Below are 22,782 nucleotides of genomic sequence, written 5' to 3'. Positions count from 1 at the left end.
ATTGGAAGCACATGGCGTTTAACGCTATGTGCATCCCGCATAATGGGTCCTCTTTATTTGAGATGGTGGGGAGGTTTTTTTAGTTTATATCAGCCTATGCGTACTTTAAGATGTAGGTTGGGAGGATGTTCATTTTATTTCCTGGCAGCAAACTGGTGGAACTTTGCCTGCTGATTGAAGTCAGTCCATTCCTTCTTTTACTGTGTTCAGGAAGAAACTTAAGACTTGGTTGTTTTTTTTTTTTTTCTCTCCCTACAGCTCCCCTAATTTTAGCAGATAGTCGTCCTCTTGCAGCACCTGGGCAGAGCGTTTTAAAAAACATTTAGCTAGTGCCACTGAAACCATGCAGTAGGTGGGGCCAAAGTATGTGGCAGGGCTCACTAAATTAGGCATCAACAAAAGGCAAATTATGACACACAGTGCGGCACATCTTGCAATGGTATTACTTCGTTAATTTGTCTTTTTTTTAAATTACACATTGTAACACTGTGTTGGTGAATATTTCACTTTGCTGGTACCAGTTTAACATCCAAGTAGAGCTATAAGTAATTAAAAGTTGACCAGTCAACCCTGAAGACTGTATTTCCACTGTGCAGGACCAAGTGTTCCACATTTTTGAGCTAGAAGCAATTTTTTAACTTGGAGATCATACAGCAGGTGAATTATGTGGCAAATCTATAATTATGCAAAAAATGATGCAGCTGCAGAATCCTAAACTTTCAGTGGCACTGCTTGCAACTAGCCCTACTCCTGTGAACTGTGACTGTACGCCCAGGTCAGTTGTCTGGCAGTTACAGTTTGGTGCTCTTAGAACTTCACCCCATTCTGCAATGGCATAGTACCATGCAGACTTTTACCTCTTCAATTGCGGCCATCGTAGAGTCATCTCATCGATTTATGGCACACAAGCTGCACAATACAAAGATGACCCAATTTAACACTACTCCCTTCCCCCTCTCCCCCAACCGAAAGGTTCCTGCAAGGTTGTAGTTTCACTTGTTCTGCACCAGGTGTCTCCAACCAGTGGATCTTGAGTTACCGGTAGCTCCTAGACCTCTTCAGAGTAGCTCACAGCCTGAAGTTGTTCTCTAAATAAGCACAGGGTCACATTTTCCTTTTTTTTTTTTTTTAAAGTGAAGGGAAGGCTGTGTTTATTTTACATTATTATGATCAGTCTGCAGACAGTAGGGCCTGATAAGGAGCAGTGCTGTAGTCAGATTTATGACCCAGGGCACAGAGGTGAAGAATTGAAGCACTAAGGTATTTAACTCTTAAATAAAAGTTGTTTGGAGGTAAGAATGAAATTATGTTTCTCAATGCTTTTAAGTTAGAGAAAATCAAAATGGAAAGTTATCTTATAATTAATTTAACATTTAATTAAAATGTTCTCAATTTTTTTTTTTTTTTCAAAGTGTTGCATTTACAAACAGCAGGCCTCTCACTCTCAGTGGCCAGTATAATACTGTGACATATTCATAACTGGAAAATACAGCCAATTTTTAAATGGGATAAATTTAAAGTGCAGAAACATGTTCCACATTATTAAGATTTTTGCACTTGAAAACCATTTTTTTAAATAGGAGAAATTGTATGTTTTTAATATATATATATATATATATATATATATATATATATATATATATTAAAAACATACAATTTCTCCTATTTAAAAAAATGACATACCTTTTGCCATATGTGGCACCGTTATATTTATATATATATTCACATTATTAAGATTTTTGCACTTGAAAACCATTTTTTTAAATAGGAGAAATTGTATGTTTTTAATATATATATATATATATATTAAAAACATACAATTTCTCCTATTTAAAAAAATGGTTTTCAAGTGCAAAAATCTTAATAATGTGAATATATATATAAATATAACGGTGCCACATATGGCAAAAGGTATGTATGTTTTTAATATATATATATATATATATTAAAAACATACAATTTCTCCTATTTAAAAAAATGGTTTTCAAGTGCAAAAATCTTAATAATGTGAATATATATAAATATAACGGTGCCACATATGGCAAAAGGTATGTCCTGTGTCACAAGTATGTATAACACAAGCTCTGTTACCCAAACACATATTCCGTGTATAGGCACATATATTCATACATCACCAAAAACCATGCTTGCGCTGACAAATGGCAGCCCTGTCATAGTGCCCCAAATCAAAGTATTTAGTTCAAAACATAGTATCTGGGTCTATGGACATTAGTCTCAAAGTCAAGGAAGCTGGCAGTGGGGCTGTCTGGTAATAATGCGTGATTTTTTTTAGCTTTTGGTAGCTCACAATGATTTTCATTGATCAGAAGTAGCTCTGACTACAGTAAAGGTTGGAATCACCCGTTCTGCACAAATCGCTCATGGTCATTTTTGCCCGTGCTGCCGACAGTGGATCTTTCAATTGACGATTTCAACTTTATCCCAGTCTGTGGCCCTTAGATCTTCCTCGGAGATGTAAATAGCAACTTAAATAAAAATATTACATATTTTTTGCTTGATGCTCATGAAAACATCCCCAACACCCTCCACACCCCAATACAAATGGCACCGTTGGCCTTATTTTGACTTTACTCAATAGCCTACTCCAGCCACAAATTATGATCGTCCCTCCTGTGTCCTGTCTGGTAACAGGCTGGCAAACATTTGTCTTCTCCCAACTAAGCCACTGACACTCCACGTCAACTATGTCTGTTACCTCAACCAGGTTCTCGACAATCTAGCTCCGTTTTTGTTTCTGCACGGGTTCTATCACTACTCTGGTTAGATTTCCGTTTTCCCTACTTTCCCCATGCATTTACTCGAAGAGCCCTTCCGTGATGACTCTGAATAAGCACTCCTTTTTGCAGCATCAAACCTAAAATGTGCTCTGCACTTCAAGACCATTCTCACCAGGAGATGCACCAGTATAACTTATTCACATACCTTGGTACAAACGTGCTCGAAATATGCTGATGTCAAACTGCCACCCTTCCCCTCCTAAACTGTCTTTCGTGTCTTCGTGTTAGATTCGGATTTTTCAGGCTATTCGTACCTCTGTATTGGAATTATCTCCTTGACGACCTCTCCTTTATCAAAATTGCCGTAAAAAAATACACCTTGTAACGGAGAAACATGAGGCAGATATCCCTCCCTCTGTTCAAACGGATCTCTCTGAGCAATACCAAATAGGTAACACAAATGTACCACTTGAGCTACTCTCTAAATGTGCTTCATTTGTTGTCGCCTTAGTGCCTAATGTATCCTCTAAAAAGTCTACATTAAAGAATGTTTTGCTTTATTTTAAGAATTAAAAACCCTGAATTTAGGCAGCTATGCTCACCATCAGGCCCATGATGTACCCAGAAACATATTTTTCTTTGCTATGTTGTTTGATCGCGGGAGTGTTTGTTCTGACCACAGTTGCTTAATTTAGGAGGGTTTTAACCTGTACCTCCAGACGTAATTTTTTCACGAGATTACACACATGCTATACGGTTAATAGTGTCTGTTGAAACTTCTTTAAGCATGTTAAGACAGGAGAATGGGTCAAGAAGAAAATGACTGCCAGCGAAACGTGCTTTTCACAAATGAGTCAGACATATTACAAAATTGTGTTTCGACTTTGAATTGGTGGAGTCAATATTTTCGCTGTTTGAGGACTCTTGCCATAAAATAGCTTGACGTTTGGCATTTGACGTCGGTTTATTAGTCTGATATGACTTGACTTGCATTTTTTCGCGTAACTAACAAAAAATAGCTTTCAGGAGTAGTACAGAGAAGAGGACCGTTCCTCCCCCTTAATGTTTATTTTCCATGAGTATTGATATGATGGGACAAACGTTGTCTGCTTCTCTTGAAAAAAAAGTGCTGGTTTTACAATTTTTGCCTTAAGGAAAGGTTATGCTCAGCACAACAGGACTGAGTTGGTTAATGTGACGAGCAGTTGATCAAGGCTATAGACTTGAATTTTTATTTTTATGAAAGGTTATAACAAAGGCATTAGATCACTGTAGCAGCCAGGGAGTTTGGGGATGGTTTCCCTTTCTGACAAACCCTGCAGGTAGAAAATGTGTGATTTGATAATCCCCGCTGACACTCCTAGGAGTTGAATATTGTTTTGCGAACTGTAATTTATAAAAACTTGACATTTTTATGACTGCTTTTGATAGTTGCCAACATGTGCAATACAGGAGGCCTCAGTTTGGTATGCAGCAATTCAGTGATGAAAGCTATAGCCTTCATTTGGAAAAGTAGTTAGTTGCCATAGGTTTGATCTGTTACTTTAGACAAGATATAACAAAGATAATAGGACTGATTTTAATCATTGTGAAATGCATTCATTAAAGCTGGGAGTCCTTTAAGGTTGGACTGTTTTTACACTATGCTGAAGAGTGTCACCTGCGAATTTTTTACATTGAATCTCACAGAATAATTTACTAAGCACAGGTTTTTTTGTTGATTACTCTATATTATAAACCATTTGAGATAGAAGATAAGACCTTCTCTAGTGTTTGCCAAACCCTTGCATATATAACCACAAACTAAACACCTATACATTAATAGAGAATGTGTGTGTGTTTTTTTTTTTTTTTTCAATTTAAAATTCTGCTTCTTCCGATCGCATAGTGCATGATGTAAACAGCCCATTTCTATGACTGGTTCTATTGCCCGGTGGGTAATGCCATTAGACATGGCCACCTCTGGCTGCAAATGAGTGTGCTTCATTGTCTAGCCTGGTGGCCAATCTTTCATTTTCAATTTTCTCCTCTTCTAGGTTTTGTTTCATTTCTTTAGTACTCCTTCCCCCCCCCCCCCCTTTGAGCATCCTGCAGCTCCCCAGTCAGCCCTGTCAGGCTGGCACCTGCCCCTAATTTCATCTGCTGTATGCTGCATCCAGTGCAGCCACCGTTTCTAAGCTGGACACTTCTCTCAGAATGGTATTGTCTATTGCATATTATTGTTTAATTGTTCCTAGTCGCCTTGGTCATGATAGGCCACCTTGGCTATGTACAAAAGTGATGCTCTGTACACAGAAAAGTGTTTACTGTGTGGCTACCTTAGAATCGTATTCTGTGTAGTGTATCATTGTTTTTTATACTACTTCACGGTGACCAACACATGGCTTCTAAATGTACGTACAATACCATTGCTAGATGGCCAACCCCTACTCTGGTTATTTTTTTATTTAAGCATATGCTTGCCAAGTTTATGGGGTGGCAGACCTATTATTTCTGTTTGTATTGTTTTAATCTATCTTCCTTATGCGTGTGGAAGTTAGTCTCTCTTAGTGTGGAGAAGTAAATGCTATAATAAATCAAGAGATGAATGTATGTTTTGGTGCACAAATGAGTGATAGTGTGCCTGCTTGATTGTTTGTTTATTAACTGCCTTAACTCAATGACTGAAGGCACTTTAAATTATAAGGTAGACCTGTTGGCATTGCCAGTGCTTGTTTTTTGTCTGGTCAGTTGTGTGGAGTCTGCAGATTTTTTTCTGTTCTAAGATGGTGGAACAAAATAAAGGTGTAATTTGAATGTAAACCAACCGTTGAGCTAGCACTTTTAACATCACATAAATGTCACAGGTCCCATGCATACAGTTTTTGTAATTGAACTGTTAAATAGTATCTCCATGTACCCTTTACAAAGCATGTTCATGAGGTTCAATTGTATGTGTGCAACGAGTAGATGCATATAATCATGTTCATAAGGCACTCTGTGTTCACCTCATCTGCATGGATGAGGTGAGTTAATCTTTGGCATATACAAACACATGACAGTTCTGTTCATGCAAGCATAAATTTGTGGTGTACCCTTATGGTGAGCCCCCCTCCATGTCATTATGTACACTGCCTCTTTTCACCTACATATTATTGATTTCAGGTGTCTTAATCTAATTAGTTTAATGGAAACAAAACAAGAATACACTATCCAGAATACATTAGATTATTGCACAGGTCCAGGACTTGAAACCATTTCGCTATTGACATGAAGAGAAATGGCATTTCTAGTACTGGAAGGTTAGCAGTATATGACTTTGAAGTATATAGCTGCTTTAGAGTGTGTCCTTCTCTGTGTGGTTGGCCTGGGACATCAGCCCCCATGTCGTTGAGATGACATGCTATACAATATATCCCTTTTGAGTTGATTGTATGTATCTTTTATCCATGTACTTATGTTGAGCTTACCTTTTTGAATGCCCATTTACATAGGAAAAGTTGCCTAAAGCGATATCCTTGAATGTATGCTTTTCTAGCTTACTGGTGTGAGCTGGTTTAGGGCATTTACATGTAGTACTGAACTTTCCTGTGCTGGATTTGACCCTTTCACTGCTGCTTGAAGGCGAGGGCCCAGGTGCTAGTCCGATTTACACCCTCACTTTAGGGCCCATGTCACTGGTGTTACGAGTTTCTCTTTGCTGTCTGAGGGCCCATGTGTTTTGGGGCTACCCTTAGAAATGACCCTTCTCATTTGGGTTTAAGTCCCTGGTAGCTTTTGGCTGTAGAACTGGTGTTTACTACTGGACCCAGCCCTCACTACAGAGTGAATCTGAGGGACTAAGTATGCTAGTGTGTTTAAACCTCCTCCATTTTTTGCTGAAGGCTGAAATGTTATGTGATTAACTCCTTCTCACCTGACATTTGGCTCAGTGGTGTGGTGCACTGGTTTTCATCACCTACCTTCTGATGGCATGCTGGGTGTGAGGTGTGCTGTCTTATTTAAACCACCTTACTCAGGGTGTGTCCCCCACCCCGTTATGGCCATTTTATACTGGTTTTAACCAGAGGGCTGATTGTTGTCGTGTGTGGTTTTATAGGACATTGAACTTACAGACTATGCAGAACATTTCTGTTTTAAGGAACTTCACATTTTAAGTAGTTCCCATCTGGTCTGATAACTAAGAACAGTTTATTCCACCATATGGTTCAGACACTCTGTGCCCTTCCAGGCTTTTGCCTTGCATCTTGTAGTTCAAAATCTTGGTAGAAATGCTCAACACTGATTCTAGCTAATGCATTGTCCGCCCTGGGTTCCAGGAGGTAAATCAAACTTGTGTGTGGAAAAAATCCTGTAGGTGAAGCCAATGTTTTGAATGTGAGGCCCCTAGACTCCAGAAGTCACTAAATACAAGCTGAGGGGTGTTACGTTAATGCTGGTTCAGATTTAGTTGAATCATGGCCTCGAATGCCATATTTTGAAATATTTTTTTAAAACTTTCAAATAGAGTGTGGTGGAATTCAACATATAAGGTATTTGCCTAAAACACTTTGGACAAAATGGTGGCTGTAATCTGTTGGGTCCAGTGTTGGCTAGCCAAAAATGGAGTGCTATTCGGTGCGCTTCTCAACTGATACTTGCTTATTCAGAGCTTCAGAGATTGGACATTTCAGTGGCTATTTGAATCTCCTCCAGAAGGATAATGAGAGCCTCAGCAAGTTCGGCCTAGAGCAAGCGATAGACAGCATGACCCCAGTATAACATAAAAGCTCTGTTTTGGTCCTGTGTAAAGTTGGTCAACCCCAGTCATTTAAGTGCGCACATCAAGAGAAGTCAGAAACTCAGGGATAACCATGGATTCAAACCTATCTTTGATATAGCATGTAAACAAGGTCACTTAAGAGCACCTTCTCCACAATTAAAACACTGTGCTGCATTTTCCATTTGTTGCATACCGAGAAGAGCTGCAAGCTATCCTCTTATTCTTAATACCAAAGCTTGGCTATGCCCAGCAGCCTATACCTTGCCACATCCAGTTTCATCATATACAAAATACAGCCAACCCAAAATGCTGCTGCCAAAGTCCTTTTCATCCTTCACTAAAATAATGCATGACTCCAATCATTCCATTTGCTATCTATTGCTAGAAGAGCAATATTCAATGCACTCTGCCTTACTGACAAAACCTCCTAATAATTAAAAAAATTTAAAAAAAGCCGCTAGACCTGCAACTTTAATTCTAAGTATACAAACAAAACAGGACGCTGTGCTCCAGGCTTGCACTACGGATCATCATACCTCTTTACTATAAGAGAGCTGTAGGAAGCACTTCTTTCTCAGTACAGGGTGCTCAGTGTACTGAGAGCATTGAATATTGCTCTTCTAGCAATAGATAGCAATGGAATGATTTCCAGACAAGATTCAAAGTATTCAGGAGCATACACACTATCATTAACTAGCATTAATCACCAATTAACCAGCTACTTAGAGACCCATGAACTCCTCCACCCCACCCAAATGGGTTTTAGAGCCCATCATAGCACGGAGTCAGCTCTCCTTGCAGTGACTGAGTCAGCCAGGCAGCTTTTGGACCAAGGGTCCCATGTGGCCATGATTCTGCTTGATCTCAGCGCTGCTTTTGATACAGTGGACCACAACCTTCTCTGCCGCAGGCTCTCAGAATTGGGGATAGGAGGCCTGGCATTGTCCTGGCTGTCCGCTTTTGTCAAAGACAGATCTTTTCAAGTCCTGGATCGAGCCTACTTCTCTGACATTTTTCCTTTGACTTGTGGAGTTCCCCAGGGCTCTTCTTTGAGCCCAACTCTTTTTAATGTCTATTTATCCCCGCTGGCTAAGGTGATCGCTCCCTACAATTTGTCTTTGGTCACCTACGCCGACGATACTCAACTTGTGGTGTCCCTATCCAGCTCCGGGGACTCGTCGGCAGCTAACCTCTCGTGCTGTATGAAAGACATTGGAGCTTGGATGGTCCAGTCTAAGCTCAAATTCAATGACAGAAAGTCAGAAGTCATCGTACTAGGCAATTCCCCCCCAGCTCTTTCGCTTCCGCTGTACTCTGAGGCTTTCAATAATCTTCCTCCCCCTAAGGACCAGGTAAAAAGCCTTGGTTTCTGGGTGGATTCTCGTCTGACCATGGATTATCAAGCAAAAAGAGTCTCTTCTATATGCTTTGGCATCTTAAGAGTTCTTAGGAAAATCTCGATTCTTCTTCCCCCTATGGCCAGAAGAATCCTCGTTCAAACTCTTATCCTCTCCCGGTTGGATTATGGGAACTCACTTTTTCTCAGCGCCCCGGCTTATGTTATAAAAAGGCTACAAACAGTCCAGAACGCAGCCGCCCGGCTTCTTGTCAATCTTCCCAGACATGTATCCGCTAAACCTGCTCTTTCCTCGCTTCATTGGCTCCCCTTCAAGCAACGTACCTATTTTAAGGCCCTATGCATTGTTCATAGAGCTCTTCAACATAAGGGCCCAATGTTCTTTAGAAAGCGGCTATGTCTTTATGTTCCTTCTCGAAGTCTGAGGTCCTCCTCCTCTCGTCTTGTGACCATCTTGAGGTCTAAGAGAGCTTGGGGGGCCAACTCCTTCCTTACCAAGGCCGCCCGTCTTTGGAATGATCTTCCTTCCGATCTACGTCAGGAACATTCAGAACTACTTTTTAGGAAAAAACTCAAGACTATTCTTTTCTGTAGGTAGCACTCTCAACTCTCCTAGTGACAGCACCGGTCAGGTTAGGTTAGCGCTGGGATGCCTTCGGGTCACTACGCGCTTTATAAATTCTTAAACTAAACTAAACACTTCAAATGACAGTTGCAAACCTGCCTTTTTCCAAGATAGCCACATCATCCCACAAACTCCAGTGCTAGGACCTGGAAAAACAGTTGTATATTCAACTACAATCTGTCTTGTCCATCACCCAGTACTGTACCAGCCTGTAAATAAGTCATCACCAACTGAACAGGCATAGAATAAAACTACAGAACATAACTTGGAACCCATGGAGGCAAACACTTCAGTGCCCTACATAGGGATAGTAAGCTCTATATGAATGCTGCAGTACGATATAATCAGTTGTGTGCTCTTGGGCAGAACACCTATCCTATTCTACCATAGACCCCATTCATATGAATCACCATGTTAGGTCATGTCATCAAGATAATGTATCTGATATCATTAGATGACCAAGGTGTACTGTATCGAACATTCTGGATAAAGTGCTGTGGTTACATTGAGCAAGTCTGCAAACAGAGGGCAGGCGTAAAATATTTTATTCCTCTATGTATAGTTGCAGATCCAGGTATGCTCGGCTCAGTTGAATAACCTCACCTCAGGATGCACATTCAAGTCCTAGGTGTACTAAATTCAACCATTGGCCTGTTTTGTTTAGGCTATTTTATGTACTGGATTTAAACTCCGAATACCTGGGCCTGTGGATAGTAGTTAGAGGGTTGAGCCTATCAACACAAGTAGACACATCGGCTTGCAGCCACAATAAGGTGAAATCCACACAACTGTGCACTCCGATTGCAGTCAGTAGTGAGTGATTGTAAACTTCGCCTTATATCTGATAGTATCAGGCGCATGTGTTTCCTTGCCCATTAAATCAAACCTTGGCTTGCACCCAACAGCACCTTTTGGTTGTTCGGCGTGCAGCTAGTAGTGATGGTTACATGCATCACATATATATCTATATTTAACCAGTTAAATGGGCAGTGCATGTGGGACTGAAGTAAGGGGGGGGTTAAATTTAGAATTTCTGGATTTTCAGCATGTAGTGTGAGTATGAAACCTAGAATGTTTGGATCTCTGGTCAGGCTGCATCAGCTAATCGGCTAAACCTTCAGTATGGCATATTGACCTACATCCATGATTTGGGGGTAAAGCGTAAACATTCTTATCAGTGAGGTGTGTAAAAACCATTACTGATGGGCCAATTAGCCTGCATCCAGTCTTGATGGAATTAAATCCTCCAGGGCACCTTGGCGCTCCTCTTGTAGTTTGTGCTAAAATTGTTTTAGCAAGGGCTGTTGCTCAAAAAGCACTGAGGTTTAAGTGACCACAAAAGACCTGTTGGTCTGCAGCCCAAAATTGTTGGACCTGCCTGGACACTTACGGCCTCATTGCAAGGCTGGCGGTCTTGATACCGCCAGCCTTGAAGTGGCGGTTGAACTGCCGCACTGCAGGCGGTCAGATTGCCACATTACGACCGTGGCGGTCAGACCGCCAGGGGCTGCTGTCTCCCCTGGGAACATGGTTCCCGACGCTCCGATAGCGGTCAGACTTATGGTCGGCCATGGGGGTGCTGAGTTCAGCACCACAGTGCTGATCACAAGTCCCTTTTCCGCCAACCTTTTCATGGCAGTTTAACCACCATGAAAATGCTAATAGATAGGAAGTGCTTGGAACCACTACCAAGCACTCTCCGAATGCACACCTTCTGCTTTGCAGACAGGGCGCATTCAGAGGGTGCTGTTTGCTACGATATTGGCCTCTGCTCCCTTAATGGAGCGGAGATCAATACCATAGCACTGTACCCAGCGGTAACGTCTTAATACGACTGGGGGTGAGGCCGCCGGGTTGACGGCAGTCTCACCCCTGTGAGTTTAGCAGTTAGCTCTTCTGACCACCAAACTCGTAATGAGGGCCTTAGTCCTCAGCATTTACCAGCAGCAGGGGGTGGGAGAAGATAGGTGGTATATGAAGCACATCCTCATCCTGAACTTTAAGTTGGGACTGGGGGTGCAGTCCCATTACTCCGGGGTCTACTTTGGCTAGTAAAGGGAAGCCAATACCACTGAAGGGGTTAGCACCCTCCTCTGCAGCTGTAAACCTAAGTGTGATAGATTTAAAATCTTGGCTGCTGGTCCACATGTGTTGAGAGGTTAGTTTGAGAGCCATCATCCCTTCATTGCTGTCTGAAATCTAATGGTAAAGGTGCGCAATATTTTATTCTTTTACCGCTCACTACCCTCCAGGGACCCGTGTTTGCTGTGCTTAACCCCGTTTGCTGATTTACAACAACGTTTAACCCTTCTCACGGGTGCTTGCTGACTGGGGGTCCGGTTGTATTGTTTAACAACCTGACTACTGGCTATGGACTTCGGTGTGCGCAGTTTAAGCCCATCACTTTCGGAGGACCCAGGTGTGTGGTATTTAACCCCTCTGTTGGCTGCAGGACTAAGACCGTGTGTTTGTCACTCTATTGCTCACCCTCCCCCATCCTCCTTCCTGCCTGCCAACTCTGCCTGTCACTGTCTCCATTACATGGATGAATGGGCTTTTGTAATGAGAGGAGATGAATGTGATGGGGGTGGGGGGCGAGGAAGGCCTGGCAGCACACACTGGCTGTGCTGTGGAGGTCTGTACTGGGTTATATGAACTTTACGGCCTTTTTCTTTACTGTCTGCTGGTGTTTTTATTACTGGTTATGCTATTTAGAGCTGGTTATGTTTTTATACCAGCTCAAACGTGACGACAAATCTATCACTCAAAATAAGTGTCTCGAAGGCCCTGGCCTCCTGAAGCAGGACCGTCTCTGTGGTTTACCGATCATATATGCTGCAACGACAGAGTGGGCCACTGATTACTGAGCCATCACTCAGGTTATCCAGGGGTTCCAGCCTCCATACAACAAAGCTCGCTCAGCTCTCATACCAAAGTAATAAAAAAGCGCTACGTTGACCTTTCTGACCCAGACTGTAGATAGCACTTGTGAAAATGTAATAAACCGATTTAAACAAGAATTGAGTGGACAAGTGTTCCGCAAAGCTTTACGTTAATGTAAAATCACAATGTCGTGAATAAGGTTCATTTAAAAAAAAAAAAACTCAATACAAATCGCATTTTGTCCGCCTGTCAACTAGTTAGAAGGGAACGTGACTTAAATGCACCACTTTCTGGTTGCACATATATACTGTAGTACTCCGAGGAAAGTTGTGCTATAAACCTTTCCGGTGTATATTGCATGGTTACAATTATACAGCACTTCATCCACGAAAGACAAAGGCAGCATGCTATACTGTAGTGTGTGATTAGATGGAAGTTGCAGTTTGTATTTTATGTGGGAAGTGTATTCGTGTCCTGTATAATGATCCGAGTGAAGTCTTTTACCTCACATTGGTCATTGTGCGTTGCATGTAGTGAAGCGAAGAGGATACAGGATTCGACCGTATGAACTACATCTAGTTTTGGTTGACTTTCATTGGAAGTGCACTGCTTATAAGAGACCAGTGTGGCAAGTTTTTTTTTGTGTTTCGTACGTAACCAAATTCACGCCTCACATCATTCTGATCCCATAGCTGTACTTACGCGTGGAATGTTGTGGAGTGAGAGATGGAGAGCCTGCCGGTATGAACGTCAATTCACCAAAATGCCAGGGGTGGCAGAAATGACATCAGACGCCATTTGACCTTTAGTTTCTGTCTCTTTCTCTCTCACACATAAACACTCTCACTTACAAGCACGCACACAGCATACATTTAAAAATATTTGTTGCCTACCTCACCTGCCAGTGAGGGTCTTATTCAGACCCACTGGATTTATGCGGCGGGGGAGGACCAAATTATGCGGAGGGTTGAGTAAATTTTACGGCAATAAAAGGCAAATTATGCAGCACATTTCATGACAGAATACATCATTAGTTTGTCATTTTTACACTTACAAATGTTTCGGCTTTGGGTGCACCTCATTTATTTCAGTTTAACACTCAAATAGAGCAATAAAGAACCAGAAAAGTGACCAGTCAGGCTTTGGAAATTGCCTTCCACTCTGCATGGCAACTTGTGTCGCTGCACCTTTAGTAACTTGAACTGTTTGAGCTAGAAACAATTTTTGTTAAAATCTGCAAATTATGCAGCAGAAGCTGGAGCACATTGCAAATGCAGCAAATCTATAACTGTGAAAAATGCTTTGGCTGCACAACCGCATAATTCCATTGGCTCTGGTCACATTCCAGCTAATTGTACTCCATTATTCATTGCAGTAATAGGGAATAATAACTATTCACTATTAGTGTAGTAACATACTGTCAGAAAACAAAGAAAGTGGAGCCCCATCTGACTGAGGATGAGCTGCTCATGTGTTCCTAGTACTGATTTTGCAACCTCTATGGCCAAAGATCGCGAATGGAATGCCAGGGGGTCGCAAGGGGCATGGCAGAGGTAGCAGCTCTGACTCCTCAATGATATCCATGGTAGCTAGCTCTGTCACATAAATGCAGACGAGGGCACTTTTTCATGTGCTATCTGTTAACGCGTCCCTTTATGATAAATTATTACACATTGGGACTCGTTTTAGACCAATGAATCTTTTGACCCTGTTGAGAGACACCTTAGGACGAGATAGCTAATCATCATGTCAATCAATACATCAATAATATCATCAATATTTATTACAATAATGCATTTCACCTTAGTCAAAGGCATTAATCAAACTCAAGACACCACCATGACCTTGCAGTCATGAATAACCACACCAGTTTAGTATGAATTTAGTGATATTTATTCCCTATTGGTTACAATACTACTAGCAAGTTTATTAGTCTCAAAACCAAGAAACACATTAGCATAGTCACAATATGGCACCTCTGATAAGATTTCATCAAAGCAAGAATCACAAACATTAGAATATAGCACAGCGTAAACATAGACTATCATTAGCAGAGTATATCAGTGCATTGTTCAACAAAACATAGATTCAGTCATTTGTCTATTTGCGTCAGGTCAGTGAACCCCTCACCTAACCTCAAATTAGCATTGGCATTTTGGGCTTCATGCAACACAATTTAGTAACATTAATTTGGAAAAAACATCTAACTATGGCTCCTGTCAAAAGAAAAGCAGTTGGTACCTAGAAAGGAAAAGCAAACAGACAATCACAATTTCATTGTCATATAGTTACCCTCCAAGTTTGGTCAGCAGTAAGGTTCTGTCTTCGTCTTCAGGACATCAGTGGATTCGCCATCAAAAGAGATTCAGCTCCAGCAAAAGGAAAAATAGGGGCACTTCCCTCATAAGGAGGTAAAGTGTAAATGGGCAATCTAAGGACAGAATGGTTTTAAGAACCAAACAGCAAAGTCTCTATGCAAAGTGACAAAGTGTCTGGGTCATAGCAAATAGCATCAGCATCTCCCCCCTCTCCTAGTCTCCTGCTCCGTAATTCTAATTTACTTCCTGGTGACAAGGGTTTTTATCCCTTTTTCGTGGTACATTCCCCTAAAATCTAATTGGACGAGGGGTTGCACCCCACTATCTTTAACCAATTAAAAACACATTAGCTCATCAAATTTGTTATCCCATAACAGTTCTCACATATTTTATTGGTGCTTATGATTGACGTCTTTAACGGGTGGAATGTCCGGTATGATTTCATCGTCTTGTGGTCCTTTGCGCATCTTCGGTCAGTGGCTCCATTGTCCGTACTGGTTTAGGTGACCTTGTACATCATGTTAATCTACACAGTTGCATTTAGCTAAAAATGTTACTATAGGCAGGGTGAATTTCATGAGAACGGATCTACTACATTTACATTCAGCTTCTAACTTTTGAAAAAAAACAAGAGTTCATGTCCTTTAGCAAGTCAACACACTGCACGTTAGAAAAATACATTTAATATGAGAGTCAGGCAGCTAGGCCTCGACTCATGCTACCTAAGGCCTACTGCTTTATTAACAAGAATCTAATACATTTAGCCTTTCAACATTAATGTAAAAGCGCAATTTAATAAAACACTTCACCATTATTAGTCACATTCATTAGTCCCCGTATACATTGGCGGCCACTCGCCATGGTCACATTTCAAGTGCACGTTTTAGCAAAACATGTTAATGCAGTTTCTATGCGGCATCATTATACATTAGTTCATAAACATTTCATGTTAATATAGATTATATAAGCTACGCTCTCTCACTATCGCAGTGCCCTGAGATTCACACCTTTTTAAGGGGGTGTTTTAAAAACAGTTTCCTCAGGTTGTGGTGGTTCTCCATTGAATCTGCCGCTCAGTTTTGCTGTGGTGGGTGTCCGGGACGATGTTGGGAGCACCAGATATCAGACTGTTCTGGAATGTGTCAATTACGGTGCCCATGCAAGATGTAGTTAGGAAATTGGAGGTATGGCTCAGCATAATGGAGCTGTCGGGCAAGAACCCGGACTCGAGCGGAGAGGCGAAACAAGTGATGTACACTAGTAGGCTCTGGGACAGCATATTCCAAAAATATGGGGGCGCATGGAATTTCAACTGGCTTCTGAGCGGAAGGGGGTGTTTTGAGCACGGTAGCTTTATGAATGAAATAATTAGGTTGGACACGCAGTTCTTGCGTACGTGTATTGGGTCACCACTAAGGAATTCATGTGTAATACAGTATATTTTTGTGAAAGACTTTTTGATCGATGCAGCAAAGTAGTTTTCTTTTGGGCAGGGGTATTTTGATACTGTTAGACCTTCTCCAGGTGAAATGGTTTGCGATGTGTACCTTTCAAATCAACCAGCCAGTGTGCTGTGTCCAGTTATGTTCATTAATTTAAAGTCAAGTAAACTGGAAATGGGTGAAAATGTATGGTAATCTGCAGAAATATTGCTGCTTCCTTGCAGCAGTGCTTTAAATAAACCTGCTACCGCATGGGTCTCCTCATCTGCTGATTAAAGTGAATTTCCTGGTGAATAAAGTTTAGGAGATATAGTCCTGAACCACTATTTCGCCCCTTATCTGATGAAGTGGCAGTTGTAATTCTGCTCAGTGAGTGGTCTTGCACATTGTTTGCAGGCCCTGACATCACAACTCTTCTGTAATAAGTCATTTCGTTCATTGTCTTTTATGGCGAGGTTAGTGATGTCCGACATAGATTGTAATACGAAAATTGGATTCAAGTGTTTACATTTCTTGCAGGCTATCATGCATTATTTATAGGATGATGCAACCGCAAGCCCTAGAACAGTTAAGTGAGCATACAGATGCACAAGGCCACGTGCCAGATGCTTTATAAGGGTATGAAAATTCAAGGTGATTTTTAATTGTACAGTTGGGGGGAATGTTATCTGTGTTGTAGCAGAATTATGCCACAGAGCTCTTTCTGATATCCTCAGCTGCTTGGATTTGCCATCAGTGGTGGCCTACATCAAATGAGGGGGCCGCAGAAAATAACTCGTCTAAATTGGGCATCGTCATCCCATGAATAATTTAACCTGTTGACTCTTATCTTTGTTTGCAAGCCTTGTAATATATTGGGCTGTTAGTGTTTTTTGGGTGTTTGAAAGATCCTGCAATCCCAAGAATGTAATGCTGATATTTTCATTTATGTACATCTCCTCAGGTATCTCAATAAGAGGAGAACAATGACTTAACTTCCATGATAGCTCCGGAATTCATAGCTGCTGCTGTTTTTCTGCTGCCCGAAAAGGGAACCAGAGCATGTGATGAGGATCCCTAGGCAGGTGAGTATTGATAAGTGGGTTGAAAGGATGTGCTGCTCGTCGGGGTGAAGGTATTATACACCCTATTGCTCTGACTACCGGAGTAGCTGGTTCCTGGAGTGCTAAATATTCATTATGAAGTACTTTGAAAGAGATGGGTGTATGCCATAGATAAGTTCAAATGACCGTACATTAATGAAGATTTGTCAGGTACCAGTGTTGTGCTATCAGGGTGGCACGGGTCTGAATTGAGGTACATCGACTCAACTGTGTGTTGGTACCAGCTTTTGAGTAGCAGTGCTTCAGGTATATGTATATATAGTTTATATGTTGGGGCTGTGTGTAATTTGGCCCTGAAGTCACTACAGGGGCTACAGATCCATATTGGCTAGTCTGTTTGTTTGAGTCATGGTATAATAAAAGGTGCAGATTGGAACACATTTGGATATATTGGGATGTAGATATGTTGCATTAGCCTGAGTAATGACTGTCAAGATTGAAGTAATGTGCTTAAAATTGCAAGTGTGAAGAAGGTGTCCGTTAAGGTGCATTGGCAGAGCTGTGTTTGGGTCCCTGAGCTGGTTTAGTAGGGCATCTGCAGGTATGGATTGAATTGCATTGTAAGAACCACTCTTACCAGGAATTGAATAGAGGGGTCTGCAGATCAAGATTGAAGTCACTTGTCTGAAAGCTTTCGATAGGGCAGTGGGGATCCAGTTGGGACAGAAGGGGTTATTCTAGTAATATGATTGAAGACTGTTCTGCAACTGAGAATTGAGGTGACGTGGTAGAGCTTTTCTAGAAGAGTATATGTTCATTTTACATACATAATACAGTTAACTACTATTACCAGGTATCTCTTGAGCTGAACACGCTGTTTTTATGTGACTTATTGGTGATTGGCATCCAGCCTATAAGCCCTCTTTATCACCAATTTGGAAAGGTCAACTGATTGACTCTACAGTGTCAAAGTAAAAGCCCTGTTGAATCGGCAAGAGCAGTGCTCTATACAATGACACACATTCCCAAATTCACTCACAAGGTTTGAAAAAGGCTAGTGCATTCAATGACTATTGGCAATAAGCAAAATCTTAACTCCTTTTTTTTTAATCCTATGGATGATGGACATCCCTGCAAAGGTCAAACTAAAATGAATAATAAATGAATACTGTCTATAGGCCCAAGAGAGCTATTATTAACACAAGGTAGACAGTTGTGGTAGAGGAACCTTGCACATGTTGAGCCATGATTGGGAATATGGCTAAGGGCTGCTGAGCAAGCTGTCATTCAGAAACCTGGTACTCTAGGTTCCAACAGGTATCTGAAAGTCCCTATTTGTAGTTTCTGGATAAGCAGTGAAGGTAGGTTGAAGTAAAATGAGAAAGTCATAATGAGATGAGAAAATTTACAGTACTCACTTTATAAGGAATGTAAGTTAAAGCAGAATTTTTTTGGAAGGTACTAGCTTGGAATAAGCAGGAGTGGACATCTCTAATGCGTTGGTGAGTTAATGATAGGTGAGCAAACAAGCAGTGTGTTTGGAAGGTTTAGTGCATGGTCTAAGACCTAAAGATGGAACAATTCTTGTAAGCACTAATCCTACTTTTGTTTCCAACTGCTTTAACTGGCAGATTTCGGTCTGTTGTACACAAAGGTTTGGCCTTTGCCTCTCATTCAGTATCCTCTCTCTCTCTCTCTCTCTCCACAGGACATGGATCACCGGTCTTCAAGCCCAGTTGGCATTTCTCTTCCATTCACTGGCCTTCAACCAGAAGATCCTAGGATCAGTGGTCCATTGGATGCCTTCACTGGTTTCCAGATGGAATCTTGTCCCTGTCCCCAAGAGAGTTCTCAGTTGCCCAGCTTGCTGCAGGATGTTCCCTCGGATATTCAAGAAAATATCCCAAGTGCATCTCTTCAGCCTAAGACTGGACTTGGGGCGGATTCCCCATCTCACTGCCTCCAGTTGGGTGTTCCTTCAGATCTTGGGTTGGATTCTCCTCCTTCGCAGCTTCAGAATGAGTCCACTTCAACTTGTGATGAGTTTGATCCTAATGTGCCCTGTTGTCAACCAGAAACACTAGTATCATGTTCTTTGCCAGACTCTTCTCCACCTTTAAAGGGGCTTCCTTCCCTTGAACACCAGATGGACGTTTCTGCCCCCCAGAGTCACCCTGACTGCTCTCCGGTTGATTCCCTTTTTCATCATTCAAATTCTTTATCTCTTCTTCACCCTCAGAAATCCACCTCTCCTCTGCTGCCTCCAGTTTCCTCATCTTCGTCTTCACCCCCATTTGCTGCCTCTGTGTCTCCTCCTCCTGCAGCAGCTTCTCCATCTCCCCAAGACTCTCCAGACCCAGACAGTTCAGAGACCTGGCCAGAGAATGAGCTCAGTGAGCCTTTGTCCCCCTTCGATGATGAGCGGCTCCAGGAGCTGGCCTTCAATGGAGAGCTAGACCTGCAACAGTACTTCAATGGGCAGTTGCTAGGGCTGGGTTCTGAGTTTGGTGGTGCTGGGGAGCATGGTCAAAAGTACCCTTGCACAATCTGCGGCAAACGATTTCGCTTCAACAGCATCCTGTCACTACATATGCGTATTCATACTGGAGAGAAACCTTTCAAGTGCCCATACTGTGGGCACAGGGCTGCCCAGAAAGGAAATCTGAAAATCCACTTAAGAATACACAGACTCGGAGCAGAGGGTCAGGTGCTGGGACGGCTGAGTGAGGAGAACCGCCTGCTGCTGGAACTAGAGGAGCGGGCATTGTTGCGGGAGCGCCAAACAAGGGATATACAGGGAAAATGGAACCACCCTTTGACCCTGGTCACTGCGGATACACCTCCGGAGGAAGAAGCACCCACATCAGTCTCCCCACGCAAGTTGGAGTCCCCTCATTCAAGCTCCATGCTGAAAAATGCAAGTGCCCCCTTGCTTGCCCCAGAAGATGAAGAGGCCCCTCCGGTTCCACCTCCTCCACCTTGCACCCCAGCACCAGGCTTCCGCTGCCCATTTTGCAAAGGCAAGTTCCGGAAGGCTTGTGAGCTGGAGAAGCATGTCCACATCCTTCACAAACCTTACAAGTGTACGTTATGTGACTTTGCTGCAGCCCAGGAGGATGAGCTAGTAGAGCACGTGGAGAAAGTGCATGTGGTCAGCCTTCCAGAGCCGGCACCAGCTCCTCCTCCTCCACTCCCAGCAGTAGTGGAAAAAGTTGCACCTGCCCAGCCCCCTGTGGCAGCTTTCCGCTGTGAGGTTTGTGGCCAGGCTTTCACGCAGTCTTGGTTCCTAAAAGGGCACATGCGTAAACACAAGGACTCATTTGATCATAAGTGCCAGGTGTGCGGCCGCTGCTTTAAGGAACCCTGGTTTCTGAAAAATCACATGAAGGTCCATCTGAGCAAACTGGGCCTGAAGGTGGAGAAGCCTCCAGGGACTGCCACTAGCACCAAGCCTAAGAAGGATCTAGGGCTATTGGGATACAATGCTTTCTACTCCACGTTCTTGCTCTCTGCCAACCGGCCATCCAAGGAGGAGAAAAAGCATGGACGTGGGAAGTTGCTGGCACCTACAGATAAGAATTCCTTTTTGGGGTATCTTAACCTACAGACACCAGCAGATGGGAGCTGCACAGAACGTCTGCAAGCCACAGCTCGAGCAGTAGAAATCTCACAGGATAGCCACATGCAGGGCTGGCAGCTGGTGGGGTCAGCAGCAGACCTAGAGCCATGCTGGAACGGTGGTGGCATGATGGCTAGTGCACGGGGGACACAGAAGCAGGGGATAAAGAACCAGATGCAGGCTCTTCGGGCAAAGGAAGCACTGCTGTCTCCTGTAGGGGCAGAGAGGCAGGAACCACTGGAGAGTGGGGACCGAGGGGCCTCCGGATACCGATGCCCAGAGTGCAGCAGGACTTTTAGCACTTACCAACAGATGGCGGTCCATGCCCGGAGTCACATGAATGATGACAAGGAGTGGAACAGGGGTAGGACAGTTGGGAATCTAGAGTCGCTTACTAGCACCTCTGGCCTCCGGCTCTCAGACGGCTCCCCCTCCAGTGGGAAGGTTGTGGCTGCTGGTGGTTCATCCGGGATGGCAGTTTCTACATATCAAGGTAAATTGAACAATTCTGTAAGCACAATTTTTTGATGATCCTGTATTTTGAGGACCTCCACGTTCAGAAATCCTTGTGTGTTGCTAAATGTCCTCTATCAGTAAATCATAAAGTCCTTGTCTAACAAGCCCACCAAGCACTTTCTTGGGAAAACTCCACAAACTATTTTGGGCGTTAATACTGAATGTGGTAAATATGGGCTGTGGAATTTTTCAGGTGCAGTACTATTTGCCCATTCAGAGTTCATCTCTGAAATACTGCACGTGTTCATCTCTTATAAACTGGAAAGCCTGTAACATTGCAGTGCGTCCCTGCTCAAACTCTGCTAGGTTTCACCTGGCAAAAGTTGTTGTGTAGGAAGGAAAAGTGCAACATGCTTTAAGTTTGGTTGAGTAAGAATTTAACAGCCGCCGATGCAGACATCCTCCAAAAAGTGACAAATGTCCCATCCACCATATTAAGAGTAAGTTTATGTCATTGGCACTCTAAATATAAAAACGGAACATCTACCACTTTTTGGCAGATGTCCACACCTCTTATTTTTTAAATAAGGTCCCAAATCTAAAGTTATTGACCCGCCAAATATTGAAACTCCACTCATGATTTCAGTACATCTTTGGTGAATGTGTGTGAAAAGAAGTTACATATCATGAACTTCAGTGGAGACCATTGGCATATTTTCTAAAGCCAGGCAAGACTTTGGTATTGAAAGTACGAGAGAATGTGAATGCATAGGTGATCCCCTACCAACCTCAGTCTATTATGTTGGGAAATGTATCTAACATGGATCCAGAGGGGCCGGATCCACATCAGATTTTTAGGAAAATAGTGTTCAATGGCATGTGTAGCTATAGATGCACATGCTTTGCATAAGTCGACCATCTAGTGTTGACTCGGAGTGCTACAAGTTGTTTTTCTTAGAAGAATATTTTCGAGTCACAAGATCAAGTGACTCCTTTTCTGTGATACTGCACATGAGCATCAAGTCCTTTGCTAGATTGTTTTCGCTCCGCCGTCTGGTTCAAACGTGTTTCCTCTCGATCCGTTGAATCTCATTTTGGTATCTTCTGAACTTTATTCTAACTTTCTTTTAACCTTGGTATAGTCTTCGATCAGATTTTCTATATTTTATAGTCGATCCAATTTAAATAGTCTGGGCTGATTCGATGCCCTTGGGGACGTCCACACCCTTTTTGGGCCTACTTCGAAAAACTTTAGTCGAAGAATGATAGGCTCATGGAACAAACTCCATTTCGGTTCTGTCCTCTGTTTCACTCCAAGTTTTCCTACACCGACCAACACTTGGTGTGTAATCTATGTCTGTTTCAGGAACACAGAAGAGACCTGTGATGCATGTAGATCTTTTCAATCAAAGAAGACTCTCTAGGACCGAAGAGCGCGTCGACTAGAAATTGCATCCAAGTCAACAGAAGACGCACCCAACATCTTTGGAGAAGAACAAGCGCAGGAAGAAGTAGGACAACACACAGCCTTCTCCATTAGAGACTCTGACTTGGATTGAG

The 22,782-nt window shown here is 42.5% G+C and overlaps 1 protein-coding gene across 7 annotated transcripts in view; it reads left to right on the top strand.

The window, feature by feature from the left end:
* ZNF219 (zinc finger protein 219) overlaps nt 1-22,782 on the top strand; it is a 259,158-nt gene that overhangs the window by 113,101 nt on the left and 123,275 nt on the right. For all 7 annotated transcript variants that reach the window (XM_069239042.1, XM_069239041.1, XM_069239045.1 and 4 more), the window contains exons 2-3: nt 17,048-17,168; nt 18,856-21,259. In XM_069239042.1, coding sequence (XP_069095143.1) covers nt 17,151-17,168; nt 18,856-21,259 — 2,422 coding nt within the window. In that variant the 5' untranslated portion in view covers nt 17,048-17,150. The remainder of the gene's footprint in view (nt 1-17,047; nt 17,169-18,855; nt 21,260-22,782) is intronic.

Source organism: Pleurodeles waltl, chromosome 6, assembly GCF_031143425.1.
Source record: "Pleurodeles waltl isolate 20211129_DDA chromosome 6, aPleWal1.hap1.20221129, whole genome shotgun sequence".
Classification (NCBI taxonomy): domain Eukaryota; kingdom Metazoa; phylum Chordata; class Amphibia; order Caudata; family Salamandridae; genus Pleurodeles; species Pleurodeles waltl.
Note: the sequence above shows the minus strand (reverse complement) of the source record. Positions and strands in the feature narration are given on the sequence as shown.